The sequence below is a fragment of the Chelon labrosus genome (assembly GCF_963514085.1).
Source record: "Chelon labrosus genome assembly, chromosome: 9".
Taxonomy (NCBI): Eukaryota; Metazoa; Chordata; class Actinopteri; order Mugiliformes; family Mugilidae; genus Chelon; species Chelon labrosus.
The window spans coordinates 6,492,988-6,505,331 of record NC_140359.1 but is presented as its reverse complement, the minus strand read 5'-3'; the positions used below and the strand labels follow the sequence as shown (position 1 = coordinate 6,505,331).

Genomic DNA, 12,344 nt, shown 5'->3' with positions numbered 1-12,344 from the left:
AATCTTTACTAGCTAGTTGTAAAGTTGAAAATCGGATTGCACCATTAAAATTCAAGAAATGTTTTATAAGGTGAAGACTTTAGTTGTGCAAAAAACTGTTGCAATGAAATATTCAGAGCGCTATGTCAGCTCAACAAGAGAGCAGTGTAAGTTACCTGTAGCTAAAAGCTGACAGTCTTTATGGCCAAACAACATATTAAAAGTTACTCATTGATCCTTTGATAGTGTACGTCTTACACCCGTGTACATACGTTGTTGTATATGAGCTTTAGAGTACTTCACAGGAATGATCTGATCATGCTAAACTTAGCTGAGATATCTGGCCTAACATCTCACTCTGAAACTGGTGCTGTATTAGCCAGCTAATGGTAGAGGACGTGTTGCGAATTCAGTTTGCCACACGTGAGTTTCGCCATGAGTGAGTCATTTACAGTGATTAAACTACTTTGTGTGGTTGAAACATGTCTTAATTAAGTGGTGTGCACATTCCCACTTTGTAAACACTTTGCAAAACCAATAGACACCAGAAACTATTTTGATGGGTTGTGGGACTTTAGACCTTGCTTCATCTGAACGCAGCACACGCTGAACAGGAAAAAAACAAGAAAAACTGTTCATTCCATGGTGCATAGTCCATTACTAGAAGCATCATCTTGTAAAGAAAATTATTCTTAGCCCTTACAATACAGCAACAAATAAAACAGTCCATGTGTATGAGTCATTGTTAAAAACCCCAGCCGTGTGTCTTGGCTGTATTTGTGTAGAGTGCTGAGGTGATGGGAATGCGTCTGCTATGTGATGGGGTAGATAACTGCAGGGTAGGCGCTGTCAAGGAAAAACTTGAGACAGGCTCTGGACAGAAGACTTGAGTCTTTGAGGACAGCAGAGTGATCAGGACAGTCCCTGGATGCCTGAATACAGCAGTGTGCACACTCTGGACACATCTATCTATCTATCTATCTATCTATCTATCTATCTATAGTCTTAGTCACATCATATTGAGAAACACTCTGAATGAAAGCATCCACCAAAAGACACTTTACATTTAATCTGCACATGAAACAAGAGCCAGACTCCGCAATGCAGCTTATCCTAAGCCAAGTACAACATGCTCCAGCTGAGTGTATTGACATAGCGTACCTGCTGGTGTGTGTATAGAAATGTTATTGACGGAGTGGTGTAAGTTAAGCATGTTTGTTTGCGGGTGTTTGTGTGTCAGGGTCACAGGCCTACTGACCACCTCTCCACGTCCTTATTTGTCAGATTAATCAAATCCAGCGGCTTATCCCGGACCAGCACGCCCAGCTTACTTTGACCTTCGCCTCCCGTGCACCGCCCCGACCAGTCACCTGCAAACGCACACACACACGCGCTCACGCAAACTTGCATTTAGACACCTGATACAAGGGGACACACCCGCATGACACACACACACACCCGAGCATGACAATCAAACAAGAAATGACATGTGCCATGGAAACACAACAACAGCACCAAGCCCTTGGGGACAAATCAAGTGAGGACTCAAGGGATTTAGTCGCTAATGGGTATCAGGTCACTAGTGGAAAAAAAGGCCATGATTCGCTCCACCCCACAGTCATGGCAGTTGATGACAATGATTAAGTACATACATTTAAGTACATATTGTTTATTTGACTGTTATATTACCTTGAGAAGTCACGATGTCTGTTGGAGAACAGGCTAATCAAGCTCAATCAAGCTGTGAGACTGTAGCTCTGCCTGTTTTCTGAAGGTTTTTGAATCTGAATTAGAAACTGACTGTGGAAGTCAAAAGGCAGAAATGAAGAAAACAGAGTCCTGTCCTGTCAAACCTGTGTAATAGTGCTGCAAAATCTATTGCACAACAAACATGTAATCAGTCAAACTGTATCATCCATCATAGCAGAAGGGGGTCCATTGGAAACCAAGAGCACACATCCAGTTAGATATCTCTCTGTTCAGATGGAAACTTTTCATCCAAACCGAAAAAAAAATCATCAAAGCAGGATTTTGCCACAAGAATAGACTCTTAGCAGTAGCCAAACGCAGCACGGTCCTGTGGCTGAGTGACAACAGCGGTACACAATGATCCTCCATCATAGCTGACAGCTCAGATCAAGGGATAGAGGTTTGAGTGAGTGTGTGTGCAAACAGATGGAGGAGATCGTCCGCATGCGGGGAAGGGAGATCTCGGGGGACCAGAGTGAAGAGTGCACATCAGACAAGATCGCCGCGTCCGAGACAGAACAAAGGCAAAGGGAGCTGAGTGGCGTGCACGGCGACAAGTAGAAAAGCTCTTCACAGGAACCCTCGCCTCGTGCTCGTGAGCAACACCTGGCATATCAAAGCGCCAAAGAGAAATGAGTTTCAAAGGAGCAGTGCTGCTGGGGAGTGGTTTCTGTCTGGGCCTCCGTGGAAATGCCATTGTATGCATGAGATAAATAACACAACTGATTGATTAGATGTTGAACTATACAGCAATCAGGTGAAAACTGTTCTCAATATTCCCAAGGAACACTGAGCACTAACTGCACTGATGAAGGCACATCTACTATCAATATGTGGGAATAAGCTTACTTTTAAGTAGTTCCTGTCAGTGCTGTGTTTTAACTGCAGTTAAACAGCTCTGTGAGCGGTCACTATAGAGCAGTGTTTACAAGTCAATTAGATGAAACCACAGTGAGGACAGTGTGGCCAGCAGTAGTTGGCATAGGAGACATAGAAGGCTAGAGTAGTAGGCTGGCAGGTGAGTAGTATCATTGGAACCTAATCTAAAACCCAGGTTAGCATTTACTACGGACACAGTTTCAAAGAGGATTTAATCTGTGCCAGTACAAATCTTTAAAAAAACAGACGGGATGTTTAATGACTGTATTTTCTGTACAATTCTCCATAAAATTATTCTTGAATTTACCATAAAGGGAATCAATAAAGTTATACCCTGATAAGCCATAGCATTATGACCACCTGCCTAAAATTGTGTAGGCTAACAGCGGATCCTTTAAGTCCTGCGAGCACATCCCACAGATTCTCAGTTGGATGGAGCGCTGGGAAAATTGCAGGCCATATGAACACCTTGAACTCATTGTTGTATTACTCAAAGAAGAGCAGAACAGCAGGCTTGTCCTCCTCCCATTGTGCATCCTTTCGCCATTTGTTCCCAAAATTAGGGACACAAATGCACCTGGACATCCGCGTGAGGTGAAAGAAAGTTTGTTGCATCAGACCAGGCCACTTTCATGTATTATTTGTGGAAATGCTACATTACAGTTGTCAAAACTGAGCCCCTCTCAAAGTCGCTTCCACTTGCTTAATTTTCCTCCATCTAACAGAGGAAGAAATGTTCATTTGATGCCTAACATGTCCCACCCACTGACAGGAGCCACAAGCACAAGATAATCAGTGTTATTCACTTCCCTTCTCAGTGGTCACAATCTCATTCTCATCTGAATGAGTGAAAAATATCACTGCAACTTATCCTACATTTTTGTAGAAGCAGAAGTGTCTACGACGTTGGTTATAGCCGCTAGCATTAGATGTAGAATTCCAATGGCAAATGATATAGTTTAACAATGAAAATGCTATACCACCCCCAGGTAGCATGAGCAATGCTAGCGGCTAGGTTACTTTAGCATGTGTACATATTCAGAAGCCTCTTCATTCAGAACATTATTTCAGAAACATAAGAAGAGATTAGCATGACTTCCAGCTGTCAAAGTATACAACATACTAAACTCATGCCAGAATTTTTATATAAGTGCAAAGTCCATTCATTCATCTTTTGTAACCGCTTGTCCTGTGAAGCTGTGAAGGGTCATGGAGTGTGCTGGAGCCTATCCCAGCTTAAGTGCAAAGTATCTTATTATATTTATTCATACAAAGCTTTACTCATGAATGACCATGTCAGTCTAGGATTTACTATTAATTATTTTATTGTTATTTGCTCCACACTGACCACATCACTAAGTGCAAAGAGCTGAATGTGCAGTCTGAGTTAGCTGAGTGATTCCTCTGCGGGCATAGTGAACATTTTTCACACATTACTTTTACAATTTCAGAGTCGGAACCTGAATGTCTTTATTGGTAAGGGGCATTTCTCAATCAGGCGCAAGAAACACATAAGAGAAACACAGTATATGAAAAAACAACTGTCAGCAAAAACTCGAAGGTAGTAAATAGGTCAACGTAGCAGGAACATGAGCACATACGGTATATCTCTCTCTATATATAGATATATATATGTGTGTGTGGAACTGAGGTAGATTTTGCACATACCCATGTATTTTTTTTATGAACATGTATTACACAGTACCAATGTCAAGTATAGATCAGATATTCCACATTGAAATTGAACATTTGAAATTGCACAGTAAATTGCACAGTTCAGAGACTCAGCTCGCTTATTGCTTTTGGATGGAAACTGTTAATGAATTTGTGCAGTTGATCGCATAAAATAGCTTCTAATATCCGTCACCTTATAAGCTCTTACAGTGATGCCGCTCAGAAGCTTGGCTATAGGGGTTTCTCATGGCGGACATCTTGGATGGGTCACAGCAAGAATGAATGGTGGCTTGGTTTCATTAGCTGCCCCAGTAAACCATGTCAGCTTGCATGATAAACAGTGTGATGCTAGAGTGGATTAAATGGAATGTGGTCATTATTAACGTGTGCGATTCTCCCTGCGTGGCAGGTCTATTACCTGGCATCGCTCCATGTGTGCTTAAGCTCCCTTTTCCCTTTTCTGCTTAACATGACATGCATTTTTTATGAATCCATCAGCCTTTTGCTTGTTCCACCATTTGCCATTGCCACACACCCTGGGACCTTTATTTCTTATTCTGCTAGGAGAACAGTGCCCTCTTTCTGTTATGTTGATCTAAGGCACTCAGCAGCATGTCTCCTGTGAAATCCAACTAGTGGTGCCGCTTGCATGCACGAAGCAACATGGGGACAGTCCTGCTTATTCACAGCCGCTGCACTGATGCCTCTGAATTAATATGATAGTTGTTTATTGGTGCAAAATCCCTCCACATTTCACCACACTGAACTGAAAGTCAGCTTTGAGTGAGTAAGGCTTTGATAGATTTATTGTAGAATAAATTGAATAAAGGCGCAGTTTGTCCTGTCACTGTGCTTTTTGGTAACTGTAAAGGAGTAGTGAGGCTGAGTGAGGCAGAAAAGGACAGAAATCAGACGTTTCTGGCTACCTGTCATTTCCTGCTGAGTCACTTGCACCCTCCTTCAGTAGGTTCTTTTGTTACCACAGACTGTCGAAATGGCTGGACACCCAAGGTCTCTCGCTCTCTCTCTCACACGGACACACACTTAAAATCAGAGCTTTTCTGCTCCAGAATACATATCATTTGTGTTCTTTGTCGTGATGACTCTATTTACATTTTAGTACTCAAAGCCTGATCCTCATTCTTGTCTAACTGAACAAAATTTTGTGGTTTTCAGTGTTTAACATCATGCCAGTGCCCTTATATGGTGCTTGTGATCTTGGGGTATCCAGTATATCATCTTGTTTTGCTTTGTTTGATCATTGAAGACCACGGACAGGAGCCCAGTAGACATTAGACGCACGATCAATGTTACACCTACAGAGCACGACAAGTTAAAACGTGTTGTGATGCTGGAATGAGTGAAAATGTGCTCAGCATCAGCTCTGCTTTGCTGCACAGGTGTGTAACACTGGTGCTTTGGCGCCCCCTACTGTCCATGTTCATGGAAGACTAAAATACATATTAAGTTTAAAGACATTGTTTTCCACCAGGTTGGACTAAAGATTTAAAATATATATTTAAAGCCAGTTAAGCCTAGCGAGATTACAAGATTGATCAAATGTTTTGATGGGAATCCTAAAAAATATCCAGGCCAGATGACACAGGTTATTACTGGTAGTGTCACTCCTGTTTCAAAGTCATTATGTTGTTATAACAGCGTTTGCTCGATAATTTATTTATATTAGGCTAGTTATAAAAACGCAGCCTCTTGAAAAGTAGTTCAGGGTGATTTAGGATGACTTGGCAGTGTCTGTGTTGGACATTTTCTCTGTTTGGGCTGTGTTCCAGACAGGCGGCTCGATCCAGAGCACTGGAGGCGCCTTGTGTTGTGTTTGGAGGTGTTGCGGCAGCAGTCCCGTCGGTCGTGGGTGGGTGGGTGTCCTTTCCTTTGCATGGGCGTGGTCGTCCTCCCTGGTTCTCCTTGGTTCAGCACCAAGGCCAGCGGCAGCACTGCGCAGCACTTAAACGCAACACAGGCCAGGCAAGATCAGAAAGTATGCACCTAACACAAATTTTAAAACTCACGAATTAATAAACTTCTGTCTGCCTTTGGATATTTGTTGAATCGGGCATCATATCAGTGAATACAGTAGCTGCTCTGAGTTATTTATTAAGTGAATAGTTGTTACACATACTGAGATAAAGATTGCAACCTTCAACAAATCATAATGTAATATCATAGTGAGATATTTAATCAACATGTGGGAAACTGATGTCTCTGCATTTCATTGCTGTGGGTGAAACTGCAGTGTCGTGGGTGTGTGAGAATCAGACCACTATCCTGAGTCTCATCCTGTATTCCGATACTGCGGAGGGCGGCTGGATGCAGACTGCGGCACCAAAACACACCGTGGTGCACGGCTTTACACATCGATCCCATTTACCATTCTGCTGGAGCAGCAAAGAAATGCTGCAATGACAGTGGACAGTGTGGACTGGGGTAACATGACACAGTCCAGTGGCATAATAAATGTACTGCGAAAATGAGATTACAGGTGTTTTATTTCATTCAACATGAAATAAATCGGCGAGCCGGACTAACTCAATAAAAAGTTTAACTGAGGCTCATGTATAAGATATCACTTCAAACATAGTTGCATATGTCGTTGTGGTGACGCCTGGGCTACAGGGCAGAAAAGAGGAGCTGCATGAGTGAATTCGTGTCTCCCCAGAGGGTGGAGGCTTTCTGCTAGAGCTTGCAGGTTTCCCCTCATCTTCTGGTGTTACTGCGTCAAATGATGCGCCGGCTCCCTCACTATAAAAGCACCTGTCCTGGCCAGACATCACTCGCATCTCACTTTCTCTCTCTCACATACACTCACCCTCACTCCTAAACTCCACACACTCTTTCTCTATCCCGTACAGAGCAGAGGCACCGGCCGGACTCCACTAAAGTAAAGGAAACATGAGTTACTCCAGCGACATCTACAGCAGCAGCTCCTATCGGAAGATCTTCGGAGATGCCCCCCGGTCCGGTCGTAGCGTGGGTCTGGGCAGCAGCAGCCCGTCCCGCATGCACTCTGCGGGATACCGCAGCGGCCACCGCACTTATGGGTCCCCCTCCGTGATTTCCTCCACCACCTATCGCAGGACAGCGGCTCCCGGCCGCGTCTTCTCCTCCATGCCGGAGTCCGCGATGGACCTGACCCAGTCCACCGCGGTCACCAACGAGCTCAAGATCATCCGCACCAACGAGAAGGAGCAGCTGCAGGGCCTTAACGACCGCTTCGTGTCCTTCATTGAGAAGGTGCACAACCTGGAGCAGCAGAACAAAGTCCTGGAGGCTGAGGTGACGCTGCTGCGGCAGCGCCACACCGAGCCTTCGCGGCTGCACGAGCTCTACGAGCAGGAGATCCGCGAGCTGCGGGCGCGCGTGGAGGAGATGACGCACGAGAAGAGCCAGATGCACCTGGACTGCGTGCAGATGAACGACACGCTGGAGCGCGTGAGGGAGAAGTTGGACGAGGAGACCAGGCTGCGCGAGGAGGCGGAGAACACCCTGAAGGGCTACCGGAAGGACGTGGACGACGCCACCTTGGCGCGCCTGGAGCTGGAGAAGAAAGTGGAGTCGCTGCTTGACGAGATCGCCTTCCTCAGGAAAGTTCATGAAGAGGAGCTGCAGGAGCTTCAGACGTCACTGCAGGCCTCACAGGTACATGTCCCACCGGGTTCTCATGCCCACAGACTCACGGGTGGTACCAGTCAGGTCCACATATCAGATTTATAACCCTAACCCATTCCACCACCAGTTCTCAAAGTCATATTATCAGAAACACATTAATATTCCTGAAGTGGTATGCCCTTCAGGTGTCAATGTCATGCCATATCATACTCAATTCATCAGCCCACTATCATTATAATCTCCTCAATGACTCCTTAATGGTTTTAATAGACTATAACATTCAGCCCAGTACCCAGGCTTACAGTCTATAGGTTTTCGGTAGCTATTAACAAGTTTCCATTTGTATATTATAAAGTTTGATAGCAGTCTTTTATGTTCGACATACTGTGTCCTCCTCAGTCTGAACACTGCGCACTGGGAAATTGATGGCACTGCAGTTCCGTTTCAGCACCACGCGCTGTCCCTCCCTCCCTCCTCCTCCTCTCATAAATAAGGGGGCTGGAGGGTGCCTGCAGTGTCCCGTCACGCCCCCGTGCAAACTTAAAGACAAACGGAGTTTGTATTTTTTATTTTCGATAGTTTTATTTTCGTCGGTGCCTTTTTTTTGTGTAGAATGGCGTAAAGTTATCCTTTGGATTACAATGTGGGTATCATGGTCTGTTACTGGGGTGCTGCCTCAGATCAAAAAGAAATATATATTAGTAGCCTGCATCAGTGTGGTTAGAAAGTTATGTTAAAGTGCTCTAAGATCCGCCATTTGAAGTGATGGTGATGCTTTCATTAAAGGCGACGAGGAGGGGAGGGCAGAGGGGGGAGAAAAAATGCGGAGAAATAGCGCATAATCCAGGGGTGTGGTCGCCCCAGGGGGCAGGACACACTCGGGGTGCTTACACTAGCACATGCTTTGTATGCATTTCAAGCAGCTCAACCCATTTAACGACATCACAGCAGTGAAAATAAGACGACAATTTAACTAAAACAAAGTTTATGCCGCGCCCTGAGCGAGGAGTTTTCGCCAACGATGCCATTAATAATATCGATTTGTGTACAAATATTGAAGCTCCTCGAGTTACTCTGAGTTTTATTTCTGGCAGAGCTCATGTTGCAGGGTAGGAAACAGACTTCACTGCAACATTTAAGTCAGTGTGCAGTGATGTTAAGTCGGTCGTGCAGTGGTGTTGCCGGGTAGATTTCTCCAGGGTTTCTAAACTTCCCTCCTGGGAATATTACTGCCATGCAAGCTATTGACAGCACAGCTCCCCCCCAGCAGAGACTCCTGAGTCAGCAGTCAATTCATCAGTCCTGCAGCAGTCCACTTCACTGGACTGCAACTCAGCTCATCAACACGCTGCTCACCTTATACATTTATGTATGTGTCACTGTAACTGCAGCACAGACGAAGACAGCGAGGACAGCACTGACTCGCATTCACTGTAGGCAATGAATTAGTTTATGCATTTAATTTTTTGCTTGATGTCTTTGAAACATGGCTGCTTCTTGGCAGACAATGTGGCTTGTCACAACAGGAAGACTACAGGTGTATTTATGATGGCTCAGTTCCATTAAGTGTCTCAGAATCACAATGGAGCACATTGCTCAAAAACAAGACCTTCTCTAAATGGATTGTAGCCATAATTAAGGCACCTGAAATGCAGCAACTTCTGCAAACCAGTGTGTTACAGTTCCTTTAAACCATTCAGTAAGTCAAAAAGAACACAAAAAAACTTGCTCAGAGAAGCTATATAAGCCACTAATGTCTCCACCTTTCCTATCCCAATCATATTTTGTGTCTTTTTACACGGGCCATATTGATATTGTTCTTTAATGAACATTATAAACTCAGATGACATCTTAGCAACCTGCAAAAACAGCACAATTACACATTTAAACAGTGAACAAATTTGCAGTTTTCTAAATGTACTCTCACTCATACATACACACACTGTGAAACCCTTGAAAATATATGTTATTTTTGCATCCAGGTGTCAGTGGAGATGGACATGGTCAAGCCTGACCTGGCCGCTGCGCTGAAGGACATCCGGGCCCAGTATGAGAACCTGTCTGCCAGGAACCAGGCCCAGGCTGAGGACTGGTACCGCTCCAAGTTTGCCAATGTGACCGAGGCTGCTGCCCGTAACCAGGACGCCATCAAGCACTCAAAGGAGGAGCTGAGTGAGTACCGCAGGCAGGTGCAGGCTCGCACCCTGGAGATCGAAGCACTCAGGGGCCACAACGAAGCCCTGGAGAGGCAGATTGCCGAAATGGAGGATCGCCATAACAATGAAATCGGGGAGATGCAGGTACGCAAATATGAGGTGGAAAAATGTTGTGCTTTTTGATGCTAGGGAGACCCAGCCAAGGTAGGAGCATGAAGCAAACAACAAAAAAACAGACAAAATAAAACAAACATGTGACCAAATGTTGTCTAATGAGACAGCATAATACAAGAACAATGTTTCAAGACGTTTTTTTTTTGTGTCTTTGTGTAGGATACCATCCAGCAGCTGGAGGCTGCCCTGCGTAGCACCAAAGGAGAAATGTCCCGTCACCTGCGTGAATACCAGGACCTGCTGAATGTCAAGATGGCGCTGGACATTGAGATTGCTGCCTACAGGTCTGTTACATTAGACAATATAGCAAGAACCACTCTGGTGGATTCTGGTGGAAATTTCACAACAGCTTGCTTTACTGTACATAAACCTTTTAAAAAACACCTGATTGGAAGTTCAGTGATTTAAAATGTTTTTAATTGGTATCTTGTCAAAACTAGAAAGAGCTTCAGAACCACTCCAACTTTTATTTGAAGCAATTTTTATTAGAACTCTTGAGGGGCGTAGTGGCCTAGTTTGTAAGACACTTTCTTCATAACACCACGATTCCAGTTTGATCCAGTGGCAGTAGCTCCATGTAATGCACCCCTCCTTGACTTAACTACTCCTATCGACATCCACATTGTAATATGTCCTAGATTGTGGTTTCGAAACAGAGAAAACAATCTTTTTGTAACAAGATAGATAAGGGGGAGTGATTCAAGGTGAAACTGACACAGCAAATGCGATCACAGTGATCACTGCAAACATACAGCAGAGGTGCTGCCACTGATAGTGACATTAGATCCCTCATGAGAGACAGAGTGAGATAATTAAAGTAACAAATCCAGAACAGCAGGTGACGCCACTGTCTCTCTCTGTGTCTGCACAGGAAGCTGCTGGAAGGAGAGGAGTGCCGCCTCAGCTCTGTCGGCGGTGCCATGGTCCAGTCTGGCTACCCCGGCTTCTCCTACATGTCCGCCCGCACCTACACCCTCGGAGCATACAGGAGGTCTGGAGCCAAGCCTGAAGAGGAGGAAGAAGAGGCAGAAGAAGAGGAGAAAGAGGAGGAGGAGGGAGAGGAGGAGGGAGAGGAGGGAGAAGAGGGAGAGGAGGGAGAGGAGGGAGAGGAGGGAGATGACCAGGAAGAGGGCGAGGGAGAAGGAGAAGGAGAGGGAGAGGAGGAGGAAGAAGAAGAGGAGGAGAAGCCGAAAGAGAAGGAGGAGAAGGAGAAGAAGAAGGAGAGCCCCACCGGGAAGAACAGCAAGAGCTAAACTGCTTGTGTCGTCATGGTCATCTTCATTAATAACTCATTCCACATCCCACCAATCACTCATGGATCTGGTCTCTGTTCACAACATCTCTGTGTCACACACACACAAATCTGCACACTCCAGTTGCCTCACACCTTCTGTGTTTTTCTGTCTCTGTTTGCTCTGGAAGTCAGAAGTGATCTTTTCACGCGTTATTAGACAGAGAGGGAGCTTTAGAAAGGAATAGATGGGGCGGCAGAAGAACTTAAAATATTTCCATACTCTGCTCAGCAGTGCAGAGAGGAGCGCAGACAACTAGCATGATGCCACAATGTTCAGTGACTTTGGAAAAGAAATGTTTCTTCTTCATACGAGCAACAATAAATGTGCCATTGATGATCAATATCCACAGTAATAGCAAACACAATCTTGAAAGTAAGGATTTTGTCAGCACACAGACTTCTAAGATAAATGCACAGACCTTGGAGCATGAGAAACAGCCAGTCCAACTTTTAAGGTGCTATTTGATTTTTACATATAAAAGTTGGGTAGTCCTGAAGGTGAAAAAAAAATTATATCACAGAACAAAGATCCACCAGCTCACTCTTGAATGTCGGCTTGTTAAGCAGGAATGTAGCGGCGAAACTGCTTCTGTCTGAACTCGAGGTACAACCATACATTTAGCACAGCAGGTGAATGCTTCCACTCCTCTCCATTATTGTGCATTTAGTCCTTCATCACATCCCTCTTTTATTTCCTGCAGTGTCATACGAACTGTACATACAAATGTGTTGGGAGGGTGGGTGGTAATTGTCGGATGTTGGAAAGGAGAAGTGCTGCAGCTTCTCCTCGAGGAAGTGCATCTTTGCGAATGAAA

The 12,344-nt window shown here is 44.8% G+C and overlaps 1 protein-coding gene across 1 annotated transcript; it reads left to right on the top strand.

Annotated features, from left to right (window-relative positions):
• Window positions 1-7,133: 7,133 nt before the first annotated feature.
• On the top strand, window positions 7,134-11,528 carry neff1 (neuronal intermediate filament family member 1). The gene is made up of 4 exons (XM_084552377.1): window positions 7,134-7,935; window positions 9,888-10,205; window positions 10,395-10,519; window positions 11,107-11,528. Exons 1-4 carry the CDS (start codon window positions 7,189-7,191, stop codon window positions 11,486-11,488), a joined length of 1,572 nt encoding a protein of 523 aa, XP_084408503.1. The 5' UTR covers window positions 7,134-7,188; the 3' UTR covers window positions 11,489-11,528.
• The last annotated feature ends 816 nt before the right edge of the window (window positions 11,529-12,344 follow it).